This window comes from Anguilla anguilla, chromosome 13 (genome assembly GCF_013347855.1).
Source record: "Anguilla anguilla isolate fAngAng1 chromosome 13, fAngAng1.pri, whole genome shotgun sequence".
In the NCBI taxonomy this organism is placed as follows: domain Eukaryota; kingdom Metazoa; phylum Chordata; class Actinopteri; order Anguilliformes; family Anguillidae; genus Anguilla; species Anguilla anguilla.
This window is the reverse complement of record NC_049213.1, coordinates 10299308-10327025: the sequence shown is the minus strand read 5'-3', so window position 1 is coordinate 10327025 and position 27718 is coordinate 10299308. Positions and strand designations below refer to the sequence as shown.

Below are 27718 nucleotides of genomic sequence, written 5' to 3'. Positions count from 1 at the left end.
CTATCAGACTGAACCCTCCCATTCCCTGGGCGATGCAATCGGCAATTAGGCATCGCCCTGTGGAGCTACAGGCCACAGCCGGCCCTGGCGGGGTCCAGATCTGATCCGAGGCCAGGAGGCTCGTCCGCTGCACCGTGGCCTGGTGCCTTAACCGAACGTTACACCCCTCGTAATGCCGTTCCAATGAACGTAATGGAAATCGCCTCCGTAAAGCGCTGTCTGACGCGCAGAGATCGAACAGCAACGCGCCATTAACAGCACATTAATGGCGCAACACATTGGAACAGCCACACTCCTCCAACAGCGCAATGCAACCCCAGTGCTGTCCTTAGGGTCTCTATGACTGGCCAGGGCTTCCAAACTGGGTCTTCATCCCCTCATCCTCCAGGAGCCCGGAGCTCGTTCCATATAAGGTCCCGTTTATTCGGTGCTCCGGTGACGATACGCCCGTCCGGCTGTGCCGCGGCTTTGGGGAGACGGCACGGGTAGGACAGGCCGGTCGCCGGGGCGACGGTCGGAGCCGATTTTTTTAAAACGGCCGAAGCGCCGGGAGCAGGGGGCCGCGTCGGCGGGAACGGGAGGCGGGCCGCGCGGCCCGACCCACAGGCCACAGGCCAGGGGAACCGTGGGAAGGATCAGGACTCCACGGGGGGGGGGGGGGGTGATGGGGGGAGCGTCTGCCACAGGGCTCAGGGAATACTGCGCCCGTCTCCTGTCGCCGAGATCAGAATCCAGGGGAGGGAACATTAAACCAGCAGGGCAGAGGCGGGAGATGGCTGGTGGGCAGGCAGTAATTGGTGCAGGACCGCGACCTCCGGCGGCCTCCTGCCTCCGTCTAGGTCATCCGCCGCCACGGCGACGCACCCACGGCGACTGTCGCCGGGCTCCCTCGCTCCGCGGAGCCCGACAGGGCGGCCGTCGAACCACCGCGCGCCAAATACGTAAACATCGTGACCGCCTTGAGTCACGGTGTGGTGACAGCGAATCGCATGGTCCCAAATGTCTCTATACACGCAGACAGACCCTTTCATTTAAAAAAGCGCCAAGAAGATCCTGAAGCGACTCGCCATTCCTTCCATAATCACGCAAGCATACAGCAACACTTAATGGTTCGAATGACACAAGATAATGTGGTAATTCGTTTGTTCTTTATGATTCCTCTTTGTTCGTTCTCTTTTACATTTGTGTAAAAGACCAACAGTTCATTCATATGCTGCAGACACAACATCAAACTGTAGCACAGGTGTGGTATTTGAGCAGCATGTACATACAGGTACACACACAGACACACACACACACACAAACACACACATGTGTACATACAGCATCATTGAGGCTCTGAGGTAATTGGGTACTTTATTGTCCCTTACAGATAGAAATACATAATTTAGAGGTGGGGAGGTAGATTTATAAATAAAACTGGGAGAAGTGGCCTTAATTCCTTCTCTCCCGTCCTCTGGGACTGCAGCAGAGATGGGAATGATGATGAAAGGACCATTAGGGAAGTAAAAAGTGAACTGGGATCCCCGTTACCGGGATTTCACCGGCTTAAGAAGGTTCTAGAAGTTCTCCATCTGAATGAGTGCTTTCTGCAGGATTAAGGACAGTGTGGTTCGGATTTTGCATCTTTGCTCACATACTGTATGCTGGCATGTTTCCAGTCACCATGGGAACATGGAGCTTTCCAAACGTTAGGAATTTTACTAAAAATAAGACCATGGAAATAGGCTATGTACATGACGGCAAACATTAGCCATTGATGCTTACTTGCACACATAATACCAGTGAATTGTGCTAATTAATAACCATGATGTACACTGAAAGCATGTTACATTGCTACATATTACCAGAGTAATTAAGTGACTATGTATCGCTCACGTCATACACTTATTTGTCCCAGGACTCGCCAAAAATCGCCTGGGTTAAAGAGACAGGGATTTGTGTGGCTAATTAAACTGGCTTTACGGGACGGGACAGGGAGGGAATTTGGCCAGGGCCCTGGGGAACGTCCCAGCCTTCATGATAGGATCAGTGTCGCGGGATCTTTAACAGCTGCGGTGAGTCGAAAGCTCGAGACTTCAAGAGCCCTGGACAATTTTGCGAAAGGGGTGTATTTCTGGTTTCGTAGCTCAATATCGTGCACATTTAATTAATCGCAGTTGTCGTCGCCTTTGTTTCCCGCTCAACACCTGTAAGTATTTTCGTTATTTTAAGACGGCGTTTTGCTTTCATTATTGAAAAGAAATCCTGAGCCGCCATTTTGAGAAATGTCCTCTCTCTTTGCTCTCAGACGCAGAGCATTCTCTCACCGCTCGTCACGGAGATCCGCTTTTAGCCCTCGAACACTCAAAAAGAGGCCGCACTTTTGATTAAATTTTTTTGTTTTGTTGTAAATTAGCGTTTAAGACAGCTGCGCGGCAAAAACGTCCTAATGAGTTCAGAGTGATCGTTTCCTTGGCTCTCCCGCTCGCGCGGCGGGGGGGATATTGGGTACGCGTGTAACCGCTAATCCCGCGACTGCGCCGAGAACGCGCGAAGCGCTTCTTACGGTGCTCCAGCTCCGGGCCCCGCGGCGTGGCGGGAGGCACAGCAACGCTGCCCCGCCCCCTCGCTCCCGGCTCCCGGACCGCCAGCCAATTAAACAAGCCGCCCTTGGCTGCCGGTGTCAAAGCCACGGGAGTGATTAGTTTGGAGATTGGAGACAGAAAACACATATTTATATTCATATTACCTCTTCAGTGACCCCCATTTCGCACATTCTTTATTTGAGCAAAATGTCAACAAATACCCAAGGTGAAACACACAGGCATGTCTGCGTACGCGTGTGTGTGCGTGTGTATGTGTGTGTGCGAGTGCGTGTGTGTATCTTAGAGGTGGGGGAGGGGGCGGGAGGAAGGAAGGGGGGGGGGGGTAATAGTATGTAAATGTATGAGTAAAAGAAAACACGAGAATGCCTTCAAAAACAGAAGCGTAGCGCCATTATTCAGTGAATGGTAAGTCATGAGCATCTAGTGCTGTCAGACACATTTGGAGGCTGCTGCTCAGAGCCATGAAAGTGCAGGTGTTTGGCGCGGGCCTAATTGCTGTAGGTGCCTCATTAATAAACTAGGAGCCCAGGGAGGAGGGTCTTATTGGCCGTCTGCCACCGGGGGCGGAGCCAGCCGCCCAAAGTGACCCAGACGCAGCCTTCCGAAAGCTCTGCTGCCTCCACCTCCACACATGCTCAGAGCTCCGTGTATTTGTTCCACTTTATCGCTTCGCTTAGTCTCTGACCCCTGAAAGAGACGGTCCTATCAGCCAAGGACAGAGAGCACTTGTAATGCCTGACCCAAAATCCCCCCCCCCCCCCCCCACCGCCCCACGCCCCCCCCGCCCTCCCCCCACGGCCCAAAGTCCCCCCGCAATTATGTGAGTGAGTCGAGAGCGCTCTGCGGCTCGGACCAGATGCAGCGCAGGGTGAGAGAGTCACAGCAAATGTTTAGATGACCTCTCTCTCTCTCTCTCTCTCTCTCTCTCTCTCCGCACGGCTGAAACGGCTCGAGTGACATCACACCGGCCTACGTGTAGGGCAGGGGCGCGGCCCAAGCGGTCTCCGTGACATTGCACCGCAGCACGACGCCCCCCCCCCCCCCACCCCCCCCCCCACCACCTTAAATCTTACCTAACAATGGCTGGGACACCGGGCATTCAGTCAGAGAATAAGCAAACGGCGACGGCCCAATCCAGAGTCCCTTCAAGCGGAGGATCAGCGCTAAAGTGCTGCATCGGTGCGGGTCACTGAATCTCAGACACAAGCTGACGCTCACGCGGAGCCCTCTGCCAGCGCTGCCTTAAAACAGCCTTAGAGTGCATCGTCAAATGTAACCGTTCGAAAAAAAAAAACGGTTCCGTCAAAGTCAGAGAAACCAACGCTTCACATGTCACACGCACTCCCGACGGCCCTGGTAACCTGATGGTTCTCGTTTAGTCCTGAAAAAACGTTGTGCAGGGCTCACATTTTCAGAAAGTTCCAGATGAACTACCATGTGCAAACACCATTATTTTAACCGAAACAACAGAACGCAGTTCTAAGACTGTCCCTACAAATATAATATCAAGCGACTTCACAATAATGTTTAACGGACATCCAGGAAATTTTCTTACCCTAACATTCTGGGAATGTATCTGAGACCCAAAAATGGTTTCCTGAGTGATGTTTCAGTCCTCCTCATGTTTACATGTTTGCCTAACATTTAAAAATGCAAAAAAAAAAATGCAAAAAAAAAAAAAGGATTTTGCCAAGAGCATATTTTAAATAGACAATGTAATTGTAAATGTAATGTCAAGTATTTTTATGTATACTGTATGTTCTACATTATGTTCTTTACAAAAAGACTTCAAGCACACTTTTGAAAAACAAAGACAGACTTAACAGGAGACCCTTCAGCAGTAAGCTAAAAACATAAATATATATATATGGGTTATATATATATGGGTTAGGGTAAATGTGTGTAAAAGCTCTCCCCTCCTCTCCCCACTGGCCCGGATGGTTTATCAATTCAGAGGGGTGGGGGAGTGGGGCGTTGGGCATTTGGGGGTTGGGAGTAGCCTGAGAGGGGTCACAGGTCAGAGTCTAGGAGGCGGGGAGTTCACGTTCATTTCTCCTGCTCCTGTCTGCTGTGTAGGGCAGAGGGCAAAGGTCAGGCACTCCGAGGGGACAGAATCTGGGGGCGCTCAGCTGTCTGCCGCAGTGCATGCTGGGGGGATAATCCCCCCGAAGCCCGTAAAACTGCCGTTGACCTTTCAACACCGGCCTGCCAGCAGGGCCTAAGTCCTGCGCCCCCGAAAATGCAGCCCACAACCTAACAGGACCCCGAATTCACTGCTTTCACACTGGCGTTCATGTAACTGGATTTAAATGAGGGGTTAGGAGGCTGTCAGGGGCTCAGCGCAATTACTGAAATTACTCTGCCTACATACGAGCCTTTTAGTCTATTACATGTGAGATTCCACTATATCACTAATACATACAATATTATGACATATTAGGGTAGGGGACACGCGCACATTATATATGTGCGCGCGCACGCACACACACATGCACACACACATACACACACACATGCACACGCGCGCACGCATATGCACACACGCATGCGCATGCACACACACGCACACGCACACACACACACACACACGCAAACAGTATGTGTGTGCAATTAGCCAGTTTTGCGGTTGGAAGGAGAGAAGCTACTAGAACACCGGCACATTATAACAGCTTAGCGCCTGAGTGTTCATTAGGCCACTTCTGGGGTAAATTTAGCAGAAAGTCCTATAGCAGGGCGAACAACAACAACAGCAATTAAAAGCACGGCTGAGTAATTATCAGCGTCTAAAAGAGCCCTCTTCACAAGGGGAGTTAAAAGAGCCAGAGGAGACCCCCCACCCCCCCCCCAACACAGACAGACACACACACACAGCCATATGGTAATGCGCAGTGCCACAGTAGCTGAGGAGCATTCAAGGATACCAGAGTCGTGAGGAATATTGTATAACTAATCTGATAAGGAATAACTGGAGCTAAGTCAAGTTGAAAATGCTGACTTTTCAAAAGCAAACTTTACAGTATGGCAGAAACTGCTTCAATTCCCAAGCATATGGTCTCAGAAATAATATTACAGATGATGGGCAAAGGTTTGGTATAATGGTGATAAGGAGGTCTAACACTGATAGGTGTTCAGAGAAATCTTGTGTCTGTGTGTGTGCACATGTATGCTTTATCGATGTGTGTGTGTATTGTATGTGTGTGCATATGTGTATATGAGTATGTGTGCATGGTAGCTGTACGTGTGTGTAGTATACATGTGTGTCTGTGTGCATGTATGCATGTCAGTTTGTGTGTGCGCATGTATGCATATATGTGTGTCGGTGTATGCATGTGGGTGTGTGTGTCTGCATGTATGCATATATATGTGTGTGTGTGTGTGTGTGTGTGTGCACGTGTGTGTGTGTGTGTGTGTGTGTGCGCATATGTGTGTGTGTGTATGTGAGTACGCAGAAGGAGACCTTATCCATTATGGCATTACAAAAGGAAGAGGAAGGCTGCCCTGCGCTGCCCCAGTGGCCCGATAATCCTGGAAAGATGACCCACTGTACGTCTGAGCGCAGTGGCGAGCAGAAGCCCAGACAGACACAGCGGGCCGCGACACGAGGAGAGGGCCCCCCCGACCCCCCCCCCGGACCGGGGCGATAATCAGGGACGTGTCTGCGGCGGGATTTGGGCTGGGCTCAACCAGGTCGCCCCGCGGCCGTGCCGCTCTGGCGTCGACCGCGCGCCAGGCTAACGGCGGCGCGTTTGTCAAAGCGAATATTGCTGACGCACGCTCAGTGACCCGGTTTCTCTTTCTTTTTCCCCGCGATGCGCAGGAACGGCCGAGCTGCCCGGCAGGAGCCTGTACCGGAAGGCCGGGCCTGGGCGTGCCGATATGCCGTAAATTGCCTCTTTTTCGTCGATAGCCTTCGAGTCACTTTTTTTCGCCCCCTGTTTGCGGGTGTTAGTTTGTTTTGGTTTAATTAAAAGAGCCGGGGTTGTATTACTCAGCATTGATTTCACTTAAGGTGGAGCAGGAGACCCAGACACCCTTTTTTTCCGTGGCTGATTTATGCATTAATTTGCCTTATTTAGCAATGGAGGCTTTATTAATGCATGGATGGCCGTTTATAAATGGAAGTGAACGTATAAACAACATCTGTTTACCTCATTACAGACATGTTGCCTTGATGATTTATACGTTGTATTATGATGATATATTTGGCAACTGTTCATGTACTGCAATGGTATATTACCATAAGCAAAGAGTAGCACTATTTTCTTACATGAAATAATTTAGAATCTTTCAAACACCTTTCAAAATCATTTATCCTTTTAATTACAGAAAATATGGCTTAAGGACATCATATATAGGGACATAGAACGTATATAGTATACTAAGACAAAAATACAACAGACAACAGTATTTCCACACAAACCCCACTAACAAAAAACATTTTTTTATCAAAGGTACAGTCATTTCAAAGGAATAACTTAAAATTATTCACATTGATCCCATCCTATGTTTCATGTGTTGGTACAGGTGTAGTAATCGGTCGACAAATAATGGCACTTTCCAGTGCAAATTTGACCTCCTCTGTTCCAGTATTTTTCTTTAGAATGATGCGGTTGAGTTCCATACAGGGCTGTGTGGCCTCAGCCGGCTCTGGTCTTTACATTGGATTGCACACAGTAAACATGGTGATATCAGAAGCTCCCAAGCTGGCAGCACTTTTGCAGCTGGCTCCTTTAAAGGTTGATAAGCAGGTGAGTCCACTACAGACAGACAGCAGGAACTCATCCAGGAACTCATTCAGCAGGCAGTGTGCTCCGTTTCATTTTTAACTATCTTTCTGTTGCACAGAAAGTTCACTCTGAAAGGTTTGCCACTGCAGTGCCTTCCCTTGCATAATTAGCCACAGTTTAGAGGCCGTTGCTGGTTAATTCTGTCCAATCGATTCTGTCCTGTTTCCATTTTTAAAATGTTCACATTAAGCTTGGTCTTGAATGCACCTCAGGTTCTTCCAGACAGGGAGGGTGAGTGCGTGCAGGATGTGAGGTCATGACATGGGAGGAACTGCGGGACGATGGGCGGAGGGAGGAGCTGTTACAAGCCAGCCACTGTCTAGAGGTGAAATGTAAGGACGCGTGATGTACTGTCTGTTCCACACCAGAGCCTGAAAATGAACTCAGGATGGGGTAGGAGAGGAGAATCTGTGACGGCACTCTGTGGGAGCCTGATGCAGCGCAGGGAGGATGGCGTGGTTACCTGAAGAAACCCGTTCACCTTCAAATCCTCCCCCCCTCCCTCCCCGTCTCCTGTTGGACTGAGTCCAACTGTATTGAACTGCAGCCCAGAGCTGGAAAATGTCATATAGCCCAGTGTGGATCCGACAAAAAATGTACAGGTTTAATCTATAACACTATCATGTTTTTTTTTTGGAACGCTAAGAATGCTTTTCTCCACGTCTCAGTTCCACACCTGCAGTACCATTTTGATTTGCATTTATATGTAAATATGTTTGAAAATGTGTTGTAAATGCTTTGGGAAGGCATTACCATTTTAAAAACTAGGTATTTACACTCCTATGTGTTTTGTTAAATTCTACTCAGTGTGGAATGTGAACTGAAAGCTACTCACATTATTTTAATACATGCCCCAAATTCAACTGCAGCAGATGCTTACAGCACATGCAAACATGTGAAATTACTGTGCATTGGAACATAAAAATAAACAGGAGCAAACTTTAAATTCTGTAAATGTAATGACACAAAACCAGCTTTTAATTCTTCTAAAGTAGAACAGTTGTTTTTCCAAACTATACTAATCAACAGGAAGATGCACACCCAACTATTAATAATGAGAAAATCAACAGACAGTAAACGCTCAAAATGAAGAAGACTATTTTCCTTCATCGGGACGTGGAGGCAGTGATTGAGGATACGTACACATTACTTACTAGGTCACAGGTGGAAGAAATTAGTGCACGACATGACAAATTAACGCATGTGGATACCAAATAGTTTAACAGTTAAGAAATTCATCAACAACAATTATCCATTACGATCAATCTGAGCAGTTTCAGAACATGACCAAATAACAGCCTACAGGTGCATAAAGATGCTTTAATTATTTGTTGAGGATTCAAAGCGGTATTTCGGTATTTACTAGTTACTGGTGTGTTTGGCTATCGTGACAGCTCCTGTTGTTGGTCCACGGTATACAAACTGAGAGAGCCATGTTGGGCAATACGAGAGCAGAAGAACAGAGGTCTCAGAGCCTGGTAATGGGACCTCAGATCCCACAAAGATGACATTGGAAATGAATTCAAATATGATTGTACTTTTTGTGGCATTAATAGCTAAAGTAAATAAGGTTATTTTTCAAAGTGAGCTCTATAAGAGAAACAGCCCTTACTGCCACGCTACCCAAGCTGAAGTGAGTTGTTGGTGTTTCTGAAATTTTCAGATTTTGGGCAAAATTAGCTGGTTAATTAGATGTATTTTAGCATTGATGCTAGTACCACTCTTGCAATTATTCGCAAACCACTTGGCTTAAAATGTCCCGTTGCTTTTGCAAAACTCCTGTAAAGACTGACAATAGTGATAAAAGGTAGGGGCAAATTACACAGACAAACTAATTACCGCCTAAATCCCAGTGAGAAAAAAAATGATAAAAGCAACTAAGCTTTTTCTAAGTGTTACTTATACTTTTGCTACTTTCCCCTTAATCAGCATCTGTAGGCTTGTTACTACTGCCAAATCCATCCTGTGCTGAGTGCTCATTCCCAACAATTTAGCTAGCCAGCACTTCTGTCAGGTAGGCTAGGCTTTTGATGCAGGCAGTGAATGCTATTGTTGTCTTTTAGTTTAAAAATGTTTAAAAATGAGTCTAGTGGAATGCCTGAATGGAAGTTTGTGTGCTTGCTGGAAACATTTAATTGTCCACCAGTATCCATCAAATTATGCCTATATATTGTTTTAAGTAGACACTCAAGTCTTTTGAAAAATACGTACATAGCCAACGTCATGGTTTAATTGTTTTAGTTCTAATAGTAGACCTTCACCATTTTCTTTGATTTGATGCGTAGGCTCTTTGCTAAACATGGAACTAATTCAGTTCAGGGAACATAAAACATTGTGTTATTGTGTTAATGAAATTTAATTTTAACAAATATAGCAAAAAGGGACTTTGGAATATTGCCTGCATCAATTTTAACGTTATTACATTTTTGGATTTGGGTCAGGTTCAGTTGTTTTATCTGCATGATAACACGTGGGATTGGTTGGCTCCTAAAAAACCTGACCCGCGCATCACTAATATCTAATAAACTGCTTGTCAATTTTACCATGGTGTACAGAACAATATGTACAGCACACACACACACACACACTGCACCCACACACACAGTACAACACGTATTAAACACATATACAAACTTGTCTCCAGGCATGGTTACATGTGTGTACTTGCTGCTATCTGTGGCTTGCTGTTTGGAGAGCAGGAATACCACAGCGCCAGCTTTAAAGGACACCATCACGGAGGCCTCAGTGTCTCTCACCACTCAGCCTGAAGATCATTAGTAATGATCGTCCATGTTCTGGAGGGCCTAATGGAGGAGCTAATGTCATGCCGGGACATCCGGCTCCGTTCTCCATGCCTCCTCACATTTGACATTCAAATGCTAACGGTGAGTCGGCACAATTTTTTATTCATGCGCCTCCGAGATTACCGCTTAATTGAAATTCTTCATTCGAAAACTTTAATCAAATTAATGGGAACAGCTGTCGGCGAGGAATATTTTACCTGCCCCAGTCTGCGCCGGATCAGAAACCCCCTCACACTAGACGGCTGCTGCCCCTTCAGTCTTTCTTTATTTACTGATTCATTTATGCGTGCTTTATCTTTCAGCTTACACACATTATACTGCACAGTAAAATGTCTGTGGGGTGTGTGTGTATGGTGCCAGAAAGGCATAGGGAAGGGATCCTCAACTCTGGCCCTCAAATCCAAATCCAGCCCTGGTTTTCTTTCCCCCCCGGTAATTATTGCTACTGATTAGCCAGACTGTCTTCACACCTGACTCCCAGGCAAAGGGAGGGTGGAAAACCAGCAGGTCTCGGCCCTCGAGGACCGTGAGTTGCTGATCCCTGGCATAGGGGTTGGACAAAATAATGGAAACACCAAACAATATATGAATATCAAGTCACTAAAAAGGACGAGGGCCACCCTTCATCTTAAGAACAACTTCGGTCCCTCTTGGAATGCTGTCACACAGGTCCAGAAGTCCATGTAGTGGGATACTGGACCACTTTTCAAGAAGGATAGCCTCCCATTCTTTGAGGGACGAAGGAGGTGTAAATCAACTTTGTGTGCACTATGGTCAATAATATCCCATGAAGGTTCAATAATGTTAAGATCTGGTAAGAGTGGAGGCCATAGAAGGCTTTTTACATAGAAGGTGTTCATGAAACCACTTTTGAATTTGTTTTGTAGAGTGTATTGGGGAACATCATCAAGTTGGGTATCTTTGGACATTAGCCTTTCAAAAAGTTTCACTGTTCCCCTAATAATGTTAAAGAGCATCTTTTCGGTTGGCATAACCAGTTAATTCGTATGTGGGAAAATGATGCAGCAATGGGATCTTGAAATCAAAAAATAAAAATAAAAACTACTTAGAATTGCATTTTAATAATGCAATTGGCCATGTGCACCTCAAATCTGAATAATATACAAAATTTGAACACGTAATTTAGGGAAGAGGAAACACAGCTAGACCTCCAGTGAATGGCAAAGTAAGCAACATTAGTAGCAAGATTAATCCCAATATCGACATGGAATCCTCTTTTCAATGCACAGAATGGGCTGCAGCCGTTCAATTTCAAGTCTGCTATGCATCTAAGGGGCACAACAAGGGATTGAGTTCTGGACTGAGAAGAAACTGTGGTGAACTGGAAATATGTCTTGGTGAGAGACTAGTTTACCATGACACAGCTTTTTTCTACTTCACATTGTTCGCTAAGTTAATATACATCAGGCAGTAGCTAAAACAAAGAGCTATCACAAATATTAGCGTTACTATCCGACTATTCTAAAGAAACTTCAAGTAGGCTATCAGTAAAGTTTGTTGCACTATTTATGAGATGAGGTGTTGTGGTTTTTATGTAGACTGCCTATTGTTGGTTAATGCTACCACATCTGTGGTTACATGCTGAAATTGTGGTAAAATTGGAACCAAAGCACTGGTGGATGTCAAATGATTATTTCCAGTACATTTAAAGCTATCAGTTAGCATCAACATTGAATTCCACATTTGTTCAATATATATTATTAAATATAACCAAGAGCAACATGTCTACCATCGCGCTTGGTTGCTATGTAAATGTGCGCAGTTAACTAGCTAACATAGTAACAGACATAACCATCTAAATCAAAACTGCTAAGTACAAAGCTAACTAGTTAGTTAGCTCTACCTACCTAGATAATTCTGAGTCTAATATCCTAACTGACATTCTAGCAATTAGCTAATTATATGTATCCTGTGTATGTAAATGTTTACGGAATTATTACCATTTACCATATTTATTCAGTATTAAGATTATTTAATATGTCTTGATCACTTCACTAGGTTTGTATCGTAAGTGTATCCACCTAGCTAGCTGACATTAGCTATCTAGTGTAATTCACAACTGCTAAGTTACTAGCTAGCTAGTTAGGTAGCCTTGTTAGCCACCTTTATGGTTCACAGCCTGCACAAACATAATAGATCACCGTCCTAAATAGCAGTGAAAGTGAAACTAAAACTGAAAGTAACTGGCTAAATGACTCATGACTGGCTGACTAACAACTGACCAGACTAACTACCAACCTACTACTTCACTGTGGCAGGGTCAGGCAAGGAGTATTTACCTTCTGTTACATTTTTAGTGGGTGTGGCTTTGAATGCCTACTTCTTTGTATTTCCACCCTTTTTTAAACGTTTTCTTTTTAAAACCATCCTCTCCATGAGCCCAACATTTTTAATCTATTAAGAAATTTAACCTGCATGTTACTCTTTAAATAATTTTTAAATATTGGTGACTCCATGCACCAGCAGATCAGGCACCGACTATTTAGTCTCTGGAACTGTGTTGCCTGGTGTTGCTTTGGAAACTCACGTATCAAGCTGGTTGTCAGGCCTCTTTTATAGTTGACGCATACTGCTAATTACCATTTAACTTAGCATGACTCATCTGTGCAAGTGCCCTTGTAATTGTGATTTATTTACTTCAAGGTTAAAGTTCCTTATATTGTGGTGTTTCTGTTATTTTGTCCAACCGCTGTTTATGTACATAAAAAAGAAGAGTCAACTGCACATACTGGAGAGACAGACACACACACACACACACAGACACACACACAGAATCATAAAGTGGAGATTAGTATTCACCGTGTCTTCTAACGGGATAATTGCCCCCAAACCACGGCAGGAAAATGCACGCCACACCACACCACTACACCCTTCGCTGTTGGAAGCAAGCTCTCAGGCCTATGGGCTTTTTTTGCACCGCATGCGCACACATCCATTTGTCGAGAACATGGTGAAGAGTGATTTATCTGACCATATCACGATTCTCCACTGCTCAGTAGTCCAGTGTCTCTGCTCTTTACATCACTGTACTTGCAAACAAACAGTGGGGCAGGTTAAATGAGTGTTTTACATACTGCAACTGTGCAATCCTGCTCCGTCTCAACTGACAATTCTGTATGAAACCATCTCCTCCCCAGCCATAAATAGACATTTGCAGTCACCTGATTCAAAGTTGTTTACCTGTTTAGCCTTGCACTTCAAAGTAATGCACGGAAATTATGATGAAAGAGGAAGAGGAAGCTTCCTTCTGTTGATTATTCCACGCTGACATCACCCGACACGGTTCCCCAGGAAACACCAGCAAGTTCAGCTGTCTTCACATTACTGAAGCTTCTGCCAAATGTGCCTCAAGCACCCCTCTTGCAAAGTCACTGAAGTCACCGAGGTCTTCTAACCATGCCGGCCTATGATTATAGGCAACCAGGCCTGCTCAAAATGTTTGTATACAACGCTGAGCGTGCTGGGATTGCTGAATTAATTCTGGAACCGCACTGGTGTGCAAACAACTGCTCTCAATATGAGTATGTCCCTCATTTACCAAAGTGTTTTTGACCTTTTTGGTCACTACCTGTATATACAGGTCTGATGGGAGACTGTACTTTGAATATGGAGAAGTATCCGAAAACAGCCACGGTTAACTAAGGCTTTTTAAGGACAATTTCAAGGACTGCTTTTGAAATGCATAATCAGCACTTTAATGACTAATGGAAGGCCACTGTACATGAGAAATGTACAAAATGTCTCGGATGTGTAGGAAAATGATGCTAATCTCTTGGTATGTGATAAATATTATATTTATGTACAGAACATGGTGCATAGACAGCATGTAAAAATACTACATATAAAGAGGGAATATATATATATATATACATATATATAGTATAATGAAATATACTGTATGTCTATTATCAATTAATTTACATTGGCATTGCAATCATAAATAATGTCTTTGACACATAATAGCTGCAGAAATACAAACACAAACTAGTCTGCATTTGTCTGCAAGTCTAGCAGGTGCTGCTGCGTTTGAGACTAGTTTTTACCAGCAGTCTGTCCCTCTGTCTCTCTCTACCCCACCCTCCCTCCCTTCCTCTCTCTCTCTCTCTGCCTCTCCCCCCTTCTGAGTGCACTGTTCCGTTGCTGCGTTTCTGTGGCAGAAACTTCCCCCCCACGCACAGCCGAAACGGCGGGGGGAGGGGGGAGGAGCCTGTGTCTGGCAGAGAAGGTTGAGCTGTATACGGAGAAGGTTTATAGAGCAGCAGACAGAGGGGCCGGCCCAACAAAGAGGGAATCGGCTGGAGGGACGGCAGACAGAGAGAGAGAGAGAGTGATAGGGAGAGCGAGAGAGAGAGAGAAGAGAGAGAGAGCGAGAGCAGGGGAGAGAGAGAGAGAAGAGAGAGAGAGAGAGCAGGGGAGAGAGAGAGAGAGAGCGAGAGAGAGAGAGGGGGGGGAGAGTGCCTGCACGCACGCAGACAGCTCAGTACAGCGGGTCAGATCCTCAGACAGACGCCGGGGCCGCAGACGACGTCTCCCTCTCGCCAGCTCCGCGCCGCCGTTTCCCCGGCAGCAGCCCCCGCCGGTCGCCCTGCAGCGCAGGAGCCCCATGCCGCACAGCCGGAGACGCAGCCGGCTCCCAGCGCTGCGCACGCCGCCGCCGTCGGGTCAAGGACAGCCCCAGCCCCGCTGAACCGCCGGTAAGCTCCCCCCCCCCCCACCCCCCCGGCCGCCGGCCGTCCGCACCGCCGCTCGCTCCCAGTGTCCGAGTCGCCGGCTAAAAGCCGCGGCAGCGGGGTACCGCCGCGCTTCGGACCGCGTCTGTCGCGCTTTCGGATTTCGTGTCTGCAGACGTTCTTTTTTTAGAATCGCGCTGCAGTCTTATTAGGACAAGGCAGCAGCTGTTTGCGCGAGCAAATTGCTGCTTTAGGCTGAAATGCAATGTAATTATATGGTAAATCTCATGCTAAAATGTAATTATGCTCAAGGTTGTTTTCTGTTTTGTTTTTTTTTCTTTCTTTCTTATGTTAGAACTTTGATGAGAAGAGCTAGAGGAAAAAGAGATAGACAAAAAGAAGAGAGAGACTGTCTGGATATGGATGACTCCAGGAGAGGTTTGAACTGAACAGAGTTCATTCTTACGTCATGGTTCAGCACAGAGGCCACAAACACTCAACGGTCATGGACAACGATTCAACCCAAGAGGCTTTCGAGGGGCTGGGAGCCGAGGAAGGGGACGAGGTTTTCGGGCACGTACCCCCAAACAAGGACCCCAACTGGTGCAGGACCCCCACCGGACACATCAAAAGACCGATGAACGCGTTCATGGTCTGGTCCCAGATCGAGAGACGGAAGATCATGGAGCAGTGGCCGGACATGCACAACGCCGAGATCTCCAAGCGGCTGGGGAAGCGCTGGAAGATGCTTCCGGACTACGAGAAGATCCCCTTCATCAAGGAGGCGGAGAGGCTTCGTCTGAAGCACATGGCCGACTACCCCGACTACAAGTACCGGCCGCGGAAGAAGAGCAAGTCATCGGCGCCCGCCAAGGCGGGAGAGAAGGCCGCGGCGAGGCCCGGCAAGGCCGGCTCGGGCCGCTCGACCGCCTCCTCCTCCTCCTCCTCCTCCTCCTCCTCCACCAGCAGGGCCCTCAAAGCCAGACCCTCCGCTTCCAAACACAAAGTGAGCCTTATCGCCAACAAGTACAAGACCTACGACCGGGACGTGGGCGAGGACGACGACGCAGTGGATGTAAAACTGGCCCGGGCCGCGCCGGACGAGAGGAAGGTCCCCGGGGCCCGAGGCCAACAAGGCCCCCCGTCCCCCAGGGGCCCGCCGCCGGCGCCGCCCGTGGCCCAGCTCCGGCTCAAAGTGCCCGTCCCCCAGCCGGCCTGCGTCTCGGCCCGCCCGCCGGACGCCGCCGGCGCCCCCGGGGGCGTGTGCCCGGCCCCCGCCGAGCCCCGGGGACCCGACGCCGCGGCACCCCTCTCCGGCAGGCCGTCCACGCCCACCTCCACCAGCTCCTCCTCCGTGGTGTCGACCGCCTCCTCCTCCTCGGACGAGGAGCTGGACGAGGAGATCTTGCACATCATATCCAACGCCAGCTTCGACAGCGTGCCCATGGACTGCTCCGGTCTGGACAAGGACTTCGAAGCGTTTCACACAAACTCAGGATCCCACTTCGATTTCCCCGACTACTGCACACCGGAAGTCAACGAGATGATATCGGGGGACCTGCTCGTGCCCAGCATCTCTGACCTGGTGTTCACCTACTGAACGTCTCTGACCCCGGTGTTCACCTGCTGAACGCCACTGACCCGGTGTTCACCTTCTGAGGTCAGCCCCAACCTTACCGTCATCTCGTCAACAGACCTACCTATAAACGCCACCCTCGTAACCGCAAGTTTATTTGTTGAAATCTTTTTTTTTTTTTTTTTGCCATGAATTCCCGTAAGTGCTATTGCTTTCACTTTACCGAACGACAGACAGGCGTACGGCTTAGTTTCAGAAGTCCTGCAGCTGGCGGAATGAGAACAATGCAGTCGGAGAGAGACGGAGAGTTTTATGCAGCATCCTGTTAGCGAGAGTAAGTACCGAAATTAGCGCGGAAAGGATTCTGTGGTGTATAGTTAGCCGCGCTGCGTTCCGCGTTTATGTTAAAAAAGAATTCATGTGCATTTCCATATCATCTGCGAAACGGGGGATGGCGCGCTCGTCTAATTGCAGATCGCAGAGACGCGCTGTCATTATCGCCGTAGCCGTCTTAATAATTACGATCGTTTAATTACGGCGGATACGGCGACGCGATCCTAGAACAGCTGCAGCGTTCAGCCGGAGGAAGAGGCTCCGGATCGTAGGAGAAAAGGCACAAAAACAAGGAGTCGTTTAGAGGGTACAGGGGGGGAGAGGAAGCTGCGTTTCGAGGGGGACGCGGCGCGCGCTCGCAGCCGATCCCCGTCCCGCAGTACCGCGCAGACGACCCGGCAGCGCTGCCCCCTAGACCGGCGGGACACATCCTGCCAGGCTGCAATTCACATCCCACGCCCTCCGCAGCCGGGTAATGTCATTTACATCACATCCTCTCCGTGATGGCACTTTCATCATCCCCCGCCAACGCTGAGGACATTTGAGACGCGCGCGCCGCTACGCGCGTCCCAGCGCAGACCTCGCGCGCGCCCGATTTCGGTCAGCTGAGGCTCCGGTGAGTGTGGACTGGGAGGGGGGATGGGGAGGAAAGGGGGGCGGTTGGGGTTTTAGAGTGGGGGTGGGGATTGGGGATGGGGGTGGGGGTTTTACGGGAGCGGGTGGGGGGGGGTTTAGGGTTTTCATTTCGGGGGAGCTGTGCATCTGTGCGTGCGGGCCTCCAGCCTTTGTGGGGGGGGGGGGGGGGGGGGCAGGGGGGCGGGACTGCGGCGCTTATGGGGCGTCTGTTTCGGGGGGGCGACTGGCCGACCGGTTCAGTAAAATGCATGTCATGTCTGCAGTCTGGCTCCAGCTGCCTGATCAGGGCCATCTATGAATGGAGGGAAATCTGTGTCTGCCAGCTGTCCCCATTGACTCTCTCAGGGATCATTCGTCTAGGTCCTAGTGCCTCCCATAGGTAATTCGTCACCGCTCGCTCTCCCTCTCTCTCTCTCTCTCGCTCTCTCTCTCTCTCGGAACACGGCTACGGCGAAAGAACGGGGAGACAAAGCCGGACGAGTCCTGGCCGTCCGTGAGACCGAGCGAGTCCTCTTCGCGCTCTTCATTAAGCCCCCAGTCTTCTTCAGCGCTGGGAAGCGCCGGCGTCACTTTTTTTTTTTTCTCTCTCCCCAGAAGCTGTCAGCAAGCGAGAAAAAAAAAAACTGCACTGAGTAACTTGTATGAACTGCGAACGCCACTCAGCTCCGGTTACAGCGCTGCCCCGCGCCGCCCCGCACTGCGTTTTCGTGCCGGGGGGGTGAGAACGGACGCGGGGAGGGGGGGGGGGGGGAGGAAATTGCCGTGCGTTACGTTTTCAGATCAATGATTCCGATTGCATTAACGACTGTTACCGGCCACCGGAACACCAGATTCACTCAGCAGGAACAGGCCGACAAGCCTAAAAGCAAACCCACAAACTGACTGTTTATCTAACGACCAAAACCGTCTTATTCAACTTTCTGTGCCAGGGTTCTTGGCAAATTTCTGACGATAATGTTGTCTGTGGAGCATGGACTATTTATTCGTATTTTTTAACCTTGTCCACAAGCTATTCTTGACATTGTCACCATGCCACACCAGCTCTTTCAGGTAACTTCCGTTTGAGGATCAGGAAAAGGGCAAATATGGGCAGGAGAGGTCATATTTACACCCAGATCTGAGAACACAAATCCGAGGCCTTCATCCACTTCTAAAACAATACAGAAACTCAACTCACGTGTTTGTTGGAATGGCTTTATGCCTACTATGTAACAAAAAAAAAGAAGAAGAAAAAAGCAATATGCCTTTTTACGTAGGGACTGTGCTTTAAATGGTCGAATGAACAGTATTTTGAAGAAATGACAAATTAATATTTTAACTGTCAGCTTTAGGTCCACTCCTGAAACGTCCGCGGAACTTCAGGCAACCTCTACTTCCTGTTTTATGCCACGAGCTGCGAGACAGAGGGCATGTCCCGATTAGCATGTACATTCAAACAGCCTCCATCAGGTTTTACCGACCTCCTCTTACACGTCTTCGTTAAGAAATGTCCGTTGGCCATACCAACAACTGTGACATATCTTTTTTTCCAAAAAAGAAAAAGAACCATAAAAATGGATTTTGTGGTGAAATGCCAATTTCACTGTCCACGATGCTGTCAGGGATGGAAAGTAATGTCGCAAAAACAGAATTGTGTGGCGCAGTAACTCAAGGTGTGCCACCACAAATTCATGCACAGGATGCAACCGGTTTTTTGTGCTGTTTTATTGACGTTTAGCCGTCAATTCGACCAATACTCAGCGGTACTCAGAACCAAACACCAGCAGTCTACATCTCAAACTGGACTCAGGACGAAACCAATCAGCTCACTGTGCAACTGCTTTCATTAGATTTAGTTGTTTGTAAAGATGTGTTGTGTATGGCTATATATTAGATGTATATTTAAAAAACCCATGTAGCAACAGAAGACGTAATGCTAGGTTACACTTTTTAAAAGATGAAATATTTGAAACAACAGTATTTTACAGTCCTTTTTGGGTGCATTTTCAATTGTAAATAAAATAATTTATTTAATTATATAAAATGTCGAAAAAAAATAGGTTTATGACATCTTGGCAGGTGTACAAACATTACCAGCATTTTAAAGTATTTATTTTATAAGTGTCTTTTTTTAGTTTTGCTTTGGAAGTATTTTTGGGTAGTCTTTATTTGTTTGATATTATTACAGGGAGCATCCAGTGAACAGAGCAGACACTCACAGATGGGTTTGGGCAAATTACTGTCAGTGTGATAAATGCAAAAAGCTTCGTATAAATTAAATTGTGTTAAAAAAAAAAAAAAAAAAAGCCACCCATCTGGCTCGTACCTCCTACTCCAAACTCCGTGCTGATGAATAGGGGAGGAGTCACGGGATTGGAACCACAGGGACAAAGCAGATTCCACCAATTTCACACGGCCCCCGTCTCAAGTGGTGCGTGAGAGCAGCTCAGCCGTGCCCACCACGTCTGTCTGCGCCCACGGCCCTCGCTCTGGGCCACTGAAAGGGGCCCCGTCTGCAGTCCCCGGCCTCCGAATTGGGCCAAATGGAGGCGCAGCCTGCAGACTGGACCAAAACGGAGCCCGCCCATAGTCACGGCCTTCGCGTTGGGCCAAATGGGCCCCCCCCCCTCCGAAACCTCAGGGCGCTACCACTACCTGGACTATGTCACCAATCGAACACCGCGGCGCGTACAAAGAAGTAGCCAAAATCCGACCATGATGCCTCACATATATACACTGTTTACAGGTTATCACAGTGGACTGAGTCCATCACAGAGAATGTTTTTCTTTCTTTTTTTGGGTTGTCTTCACAATGAGAACTGTCTAATTTTCTATGCTTTTGATGCTCATTTCTATATACATGTACTATGCCACAAGCAAGTGTTCTGCTCTAGGACTGCACTTTAAGGAAAACCAACCAACCAACCAACCCCAGAGCTAAATGGAGACCCAACTGCTTTCACCTACTTTTTTTTTGCAAAGGACTTTGTCTTTTGGTTTGTCTTGCAACAGAGAGAAGCCTACGAACAGTCAAAATCCAACTGCTCTGAATTTATTATATTTGTTTTTTCAATACAGATCAAAAATGAAAACATTGTACAACCTCCACGAGTTGTTTATACTTGTACACTTCTTTGTGTGTCAGGAATGTTCCGGACAACTGGACGCTGTAGGCATGTGCCGACGAATGTCCAGTCAGCTCATTACACCATACAGGAGAACCACGCGGTTTCCCCACTGTACTTTCCTACTACTGCAATACAAGGCTATTCACATTTCAGTTTACAGCAAATGCGCCTGAGCGACTAGTATTCTCAAAAAATGTGTACCGAATCAAACCTTTTGATTCTGAAGTCATAATTATAACTTGGTGTATGGTCATAGATGGACGTTAAACGATAAATTACTTTGATCAAACTGATAGTTCAGCGTAGATATGCATGTTTGTTAAATATACGATTCTCTGACAAGGGGAGTACCTTTAAACCCTTTGCTTGTCATCTGATTACTGCATATTATCTTATTTGGAGTACGACTATTACTTCAGGCGTGTGTAGTCTTTTACGGTCTCACACAGAAGGGCAGAAACGAAAATATTAAGATCTGTCAGCAGCAAAACAGTTTCACGCAGCTGTTAAAGGAATTATTATTATTATTGTTATTATTATTATTGGCAATGTTATCATCTGAATGCCTCTTCTGTGTAGACTTTAAAGCTTCTGCACAATGCTCTGCAGTTTCTGTATATTGTACATGATGTATTTTTATATCAGTCTTTACTGTACACTTAGACAAGCTTATCTCCTTCTTTGTGCGAAAACAGTTGAAATGTGACCATCTTATTTTGATTCATGCTGTACAGCCTACGGTTATCATTATTTTACTATTATTAATGCTGTATGTTTTTGTAGCACAGTACGCTCTGCTGTTTGGACCACAGCAGGGCATGTAGATAGACATGAAAGCACTTTGTTGTAAATACTGTACGTAGATCCGAGAGACGCCATGTTCTCCTTTTGGGTATAGATATCGGTGTAGTGACACTTCATCACGGAATAAAAACTGTTGCAGTCGACGTCTTATCTCGGTTTTTCTTTCACGGCTCGAAAGCGGCAGAACGTATACAGAAGCGCTCCTGCTGAAACGTTTGCGAGGAGTTTCGCAGAGGATGCAGGTGCTCTTGTGGTCAGACTGGATATGAAAGTGTGCTGAGAACGTGCCATTTAAAGAACACACCCCCACCCTCACCACCACACCCCCCCGCCCAAAACACACATGGGAACATAGCTGAAACAAACTTTACTGCTGAAACAAACTTTACTGCATGGAAAAAAAACTATAAAATGAGCACTGCTTACCATCTTTAACCCCACTGCTCTTTCACATACACAGCAGCTTTCTTCAGCTCTTATTTAAATGGAATATACTGAAATATACTGCAAATATGTGCTTTTTTATAAATATATTTCACGGCAGTGTATCTTCAAAAAATGTGCTGCAATATCTGAAGGAGGCAATCATTTGTACATTTGTCCATATATTCTGAGGGGTTGCAATATATTTAAAACACATTTCGTTTCAATATAATTTAGTATGTTCCATTTTCGTGAGGGCAGGCTTTTAGGTTGCCAGGGGCGACGCAAACTTGGTGGCACTGACGCAGAATGAAGCGAAGGACGCGCGCGTGTCCTCTCTGCTGCGATTGGTCGGCCTCGCCAGAGGCTCGCGCTTAACGTCCGCCAGCTGCGAGAGGCCTCCTTTTCGCACGGGGATCTAGGGGATCGGCGCGGCGACACCCCGTCAGCCCTCAGACATCGAGCCTTCGACTCGACTCCTCTTATTCTCGAGAGGAGGCCCGCAGCATCCGCGGGCCCCCGGAGGCACGTCCTTCTCCGTGAATGTGCAAAAAAAATTAATAAAAAACTAATTACACCAGAGGTTATTAACATGAGTCGTTAAACTCGGCAGTCCAGGCTGCCGAAGAGCCCGCGGAGCCGCTAGCGGATAGCCTCGGAAGGAGCGGAGCGGTTTTCCGAGGTGCAAATCAGGGGCGTGAAAGCCACCCCTCGACCTCCCGTCCCGGGATTCCCTAGCGGCTGCGCTTCCCTGCTTCGGCTGTTTACACGGACATGGATGGACTGACCTGGAAAATAAAAAACACACACACACACTCGCGAGCCGCTGGCGCTAGAATCCAAAGAAACTGGAAAACGGCTAGCGCTCCGGGGTGTGTCCACAAAACTCCCACTGTATCTAGCCGCTAAAGTTGTTACTGTGCATATTTTCCCCCTTGAAAAATACAAACAATTCACCAAAGACCATTAGGCAGAATGGAAATAACACGCGTCCATCCATTTCATCCTATTAAACCGAGCGTACATAAATCTTTAAATGGCGTGAGTGATAATGTCCTGTTTGTGTTCAGAGTGCTCTGTGCAGGAGCTTCCGTCAGTGAGCGACGCCTCTCTAACCACTACCCTCAGAGTGCATGGCGTCATCACTGCCGTTTGCTTCTTTTAGAAGAGTTTCCGTGCAGCCCAACTTCAAATGCTTGGCTCGAGCAAACTGCAGTCCTTAGCACACAAGTCATGCTCGTTTGTAGCAGGTAATCGATTATTCTCCACTCTATCAGCTAAGGCCAGGTGTTAGATATTCACTGTAACACCGCAGTGATGTCATTTTCTCTGTCACTTTCGTGACACTGAAGTCACGAACGTCGGTAAGCCCTGTCACTTTTGACGCCAGAAAAATCTGAGCGTACACTTTTATGCGTTGCGAAGCGACTGCAGCTACGTCCCTGTCAGGCTTAGCACGACGCTAAACTTTAGCGCGTGACCCCGTGCCGCTTGCGGGCGGCGGCGCATCCGCGTGGGCTACGCTAGCTGGTCGGGGTGGTGCGCTGGAACGGACGGAGAGCTCAGGGGAATCGTCAGCTGCTGGCAGAGCGGTTTCTCGTGCACTTTCACATCTCCCGTGACCTTTCAGACGCTGTCTCGGCTGGTATCGCCGCAGTCTCTGCGTGGGCGAGAGCGCTGCCTCGAGGCTCTAAACCAGATTCAGCCGCGCCCACGGGGAGCCTAAACTGGCGTCGGCTACCCCGAGGCAGTCCCTGATACTTCTTTACACACTGCGTATGTGCCACCGATTTCAGATTCCACCCAACTGCACATCGCAGGACTTATTATGCTTCACACGCCAGTGACTCAGGAGTCTATCTTATGTAATGGAGGGTAAGGTCTCTCCTGCGGGCTCCTGCCGGTCGCTCAGTACAACCGACACGATTGGCCCTACGGGCTGAAGACCAAGGTCCCACGCCGAGCAAAATAAATCACGTTCTTTTCGCTTCGCCGTCGCGCAGACGATGTTTCACAGGCTGGCTTGCTTCTCTGAACTCGGCCGCACTCACGCATATCATTTTGGGCACCCGTCGCCCCATAAAAACATCTTCCAAAAATAAATAAATAAATAAAGAACAGCCTTAAAGTAAGACCCACAGAAATGATGGCCGGGTGGACAAAAACAGTGGCCTTTAACAGACGCTCTATACGTCTAAGCAATGCCTCCCGTGTGTATTACTCTCAGCCCTGAGGTGCCGTGCAGCCCATAAAACATGAAGGGATTGCGCCCGCTTTTCCGACGCAATAGCGGTCGCTACAAGGTCGCGGTATCTACGTGGGATTTACTAAACGGTCACCGTGGGTCAAAATCACTATTAGGGTGTCATTTGTGAGGATTACGTCACTCTGGGACTTTCCTTTTGATGTAAAGTTAAACGTGTTCTCGCACACGTACACCTGGAGAGAATGCGATAAAACAAGGTGGAGATTATGTAAATTAGGCCAATTAAGGGCCCAGTTGCCCCATACCCATTGCTTAACGCCTTGTAATCTGGATGTGTTAGGCACACCACATTGTTTCTCATCCTTTTCATGGGTGTCTCTTACCGTAAAAATAGCGAATGAGGTGGGTTTCATCATTTGACTGCGTAAACAGAAACAGTCTTTGTAAAATGGTGTCGGTATCTGTGACCGCAACAGAGCCAGAATACAGAAAACGTTTCCTTAGTAAATCTGGCCCAAAGTGAACTAAACACAAACACCAACAAACATCAAAAAAACAGTACAACAGAAGATGTAAGATTATTTTTTCCCACATTGTGGAAAAGGTGCATAATTTGGTGATATTTTTAGCGGGGTTTTAAAGTGCTAGCTGCGCGCGTGTTAGCGGAGGGGCAGGCGACGCCCGGCTGTGGCTGCTGCTCGGCTCGCAGAGACACCTGAGGAGAGGCAGGCAGGCAGGCAGGCCTGTGATTGGCAGGCCAGGTGGCTCATTAGTGGCAAAGCTTCCTGTTCCTGCCACAGCGGTCCTTTCCTGCGCAGCCAACGCCGTCAGAGGAGAAGTCCCTGTCTCGAACATGGCTGCATCTCAAATCACAACGGGCCCTCGCTCGGCGCCAAGGAGGGGGGTGGGAGTAGGAGTGGGTGGGTGGGGTGGGGGGGGGGGGGGGGGGGGGGGGTTGGGTTGGGTTCCGGGTCTTTCCGTCCGCTGGAGGAGGAGGGAGAATACGGTGTGGGCTGTTTCATTAGACCATGCGCAGTACAATATCCAGCGCTGATGCTGCTCTGACAGAGCACATACGAGTCCAACTGGGCACACGCGTACTCTGTAAGAGTTTGTTTAACGCTGAACAATTTACTGTGTCGTAAAATGGGGCCCACGGACACCCTCCTTACGAACCAGCTGGGCCTCGAACGTGCACTACCCAGCGCCCGGAGCCCCGGGCCCCTTCCGCGCAGCTCTCGGTGGGGTTTCCCGTCCCGCGTCACAGGGGCAGTTTGGGAAGCCGGGTACAGCTCTGCGCAGTTCACTGAGCAGAAGCGCACGTTTGGCGGGAGCCGGTTCCTACAGCGCAGCTGCGACGGGCTCCACGGCGTGAGGGTGTCTCTGTCTCGTGATTTATCCGCGGTTCTCCCTCCCCTTCTCTCTCTCTCTCTCTCTCTCTCCCTCTCCCCTTTTTTTTAAAGACTGCAGCTGAGGAGGGGATTAGGCTGCAGTAAAGTGCTGCGTCAGTTCGGCCCCGCTCATAAGAGAATCAATTAAAGCGGACTAATTGCTTCCAATTACACTGCGACGAGCAGCCGATCTGATTACGGCGAGGGAGGCCGGTCAATCCGCTCCCCGCCCGGGCTCTCTCCGCGCTCGCTCCGATTAGACGTCATTTCGGCTAGCGCTCGCGCCCGCGCTCTGGTTCTGCATCTCTGCCGGTCCTCTCGCCCCCCCACCCCTTCCCCTCTCCCCCCCCCCCGACACCCCCCACCCCACCTCGCTCTGTCAACCCAACGGTTACCGAGCAACGTACAGCCGCTCTTTTAATGAGTCAGCGTTTTACGGGCGCTAAACCCGCTGCGCCGCAGGACCGCGGGACGCGGTAGCGCTAGCCGCTCCGGCGGGTTCGCTCGGCGCCCCGCTCTTTCTCCTACCGCCCCCCCACCCCCCCCCCTTTCTCTCGTTCCTCCGCGGGTCATCCCGCGCGTAGACCTCCGTCTTCCCATATTCCCAGAACTAATAGAGCAGGTAATAAGAGAGCGCGTCCGGCCTGGAAAGGTCAGCCGCGGATATGTGCTGACGTCCGCATGCTCCTTTATCCGAAGCACGCGAAGACTCAAGGGGGCAGGGGGGGGGGGGGAGAACAGTGGAGGTAGTGTGAGGATGCCTGCCGAAGGGTGGAGATTTGGAGACGGGCATATCTGGACTGGCTGTCCCTGCTGGGGGTTGGGGGGGGGGGGGGGCAGGGTGGGTTCTGGGGAGCAGATGTCACTCGCTGCCAGAAGGTGACAATAATGAGATTTTAAGGAGGCTACAGAGGTCCCGGGCTGTCTGCAGAATGACCTCCCTCTGCTATAAACACACAATGCCAACCTCAACCTCATCTATCTCCTAAGAACGCACAGTGCCAACCTCAACCTGCTCCCTCTGCTATGAACACACAGTGCCAACCTCAACTTCCTCTCGCTCCTAAGAACACACGACGCCAACCTCAACCTGTTGCATACGGCGGTTCCTCGTCCTCCAAGGCCGCCCGCTGGACGCCTCTCTTGGCGAGTCTCGGGACGCGTGTCCTTACCCGTACCGCAGCTTTGATTTTCGATTCAGCGGCAAAGTCAAACCGGTTACCTGCCCCCAATCTAGCTTCAATTTACCAGCGGCGGAGGAGCCGACCGCCCCCCGGTCCGCATCCCGGCGACGCGGCGCGTCCCGAATTTTTCCCCATCCGGCTTCCTGCTCCTCGCTCCCGCGGCGATCGCCGCCCGTTTCCACGGTGATCCGCGCCCCCCATTTTCATTTCCTGGAAAAAAAGCAATTTCGCCATTGACACTTTCATATTACCGGGGCCCGGCTCGCGGGTTTCGCCGCGTCTGCGCGTGCCGTAAACGCCGCCGTTACGCCGGTCCTGTAAATCCTAATAAATAAAAGCATCATATTTATTCATAAAGGAGCGACAGAGCCCAAATGAACGGCAATAAATCAGGAGCCGCGCAATTTTACACACAATTCTGCCTCTTATCTGGACCGAGGTGCCCCTGTGCGTCGAACGCCTTTTTATGATCCGCACATTTACATCTCTCATGCATTTTCATCATCTCCGCATGCAGATAATGGCCGTGGTATTATGTATAGATAAGAAAACGCGCGCCTCATTTGTAATGCAAAGCAAAACATTTTTATGACACTGCTTTTATCAACGGCGAAAAAAAGAGCGAAGAAATTTAAATGCAACGCATAATATTTTGTACAGATTCCTCTGACTATAATACCTTTGAAATACCCTCTCTTTGTCACGGAATTTGTAGCTGTTAGTTTATAGTGAAATGCATACATCATTTGGTAAGTGGCAAAGAGCATATTCCCACAGATACACAGCACACGCACTGAAAATGAGAAAAATTAGGTGGCTGTTGTGTTTTTACATCTGTATTCCTGTGGTACGTGTCTGCAGGAGTGTGATGTCAGCTGGATAAAAAGAACTAATCTGGCAGCTTGCTCCTGGCATTGACCCAGATTTTCCCATGGTGACCTTGCTTCATCTTCATGTGCAGGGCATCCTTCAAAACACACGCACACACACACACGCACACACAAATACACACATGCACACATGCAGCTGCACACACACACACACACACACTCATACGAGTGCATACACACACGCATGTGCATCCACACACCAAACACACACAAAAATGCTCACACACGTACAAACTCTTTTTTTGCCATTGATAAAAGCAGTGCATGCACACACACATAAGTTGTCAAAACCCAACAG

The 27718-nt window shown here is 48.5% G+C and overlaps 2 protein-coding genes across 2 annotated transcripts in view; one reads left to right on the top strand and one right to left on the bottom strand.

The window, feature by feature from the left end:
* The window catches only part of pnp4a (purine nucleoside phosphorylase 4a), a 107801-nt gene that overhangs the window by 66193 nt on the left and 13890 nt on the right, over positions 1 to 27718 (bottom strand). The gene's annotated exons all lie outside the window — the stretch shown is intronic.
* On the top strand, positions 14401 to 17417 carry sox12 (SRY-box transcription factor 12). The gene is made up of 2 exons (XM_035388825.1): positions 14401 to 14894; positions 15226 to 17417. Exon 2 carries the CDS (start codon positions 15340 to 15342, stop codon positions 16468 to 16470), a length of 1131 nt encoding a protein of 376 aa, XP_035244716.1. The 5' UTR covers positions 14401 to 14894; positions 15226 to 15339; the 3' UTR covers positions 16471 to 17417.

Coding starts and splice junctions, on each gene's coding strand:
- sox12 (XM_035388825.1), top strand. CDS start 15,340: ATGGTTCAGCACAGAGGCCACAAACACTCAACGGTCATGGACAACGAT.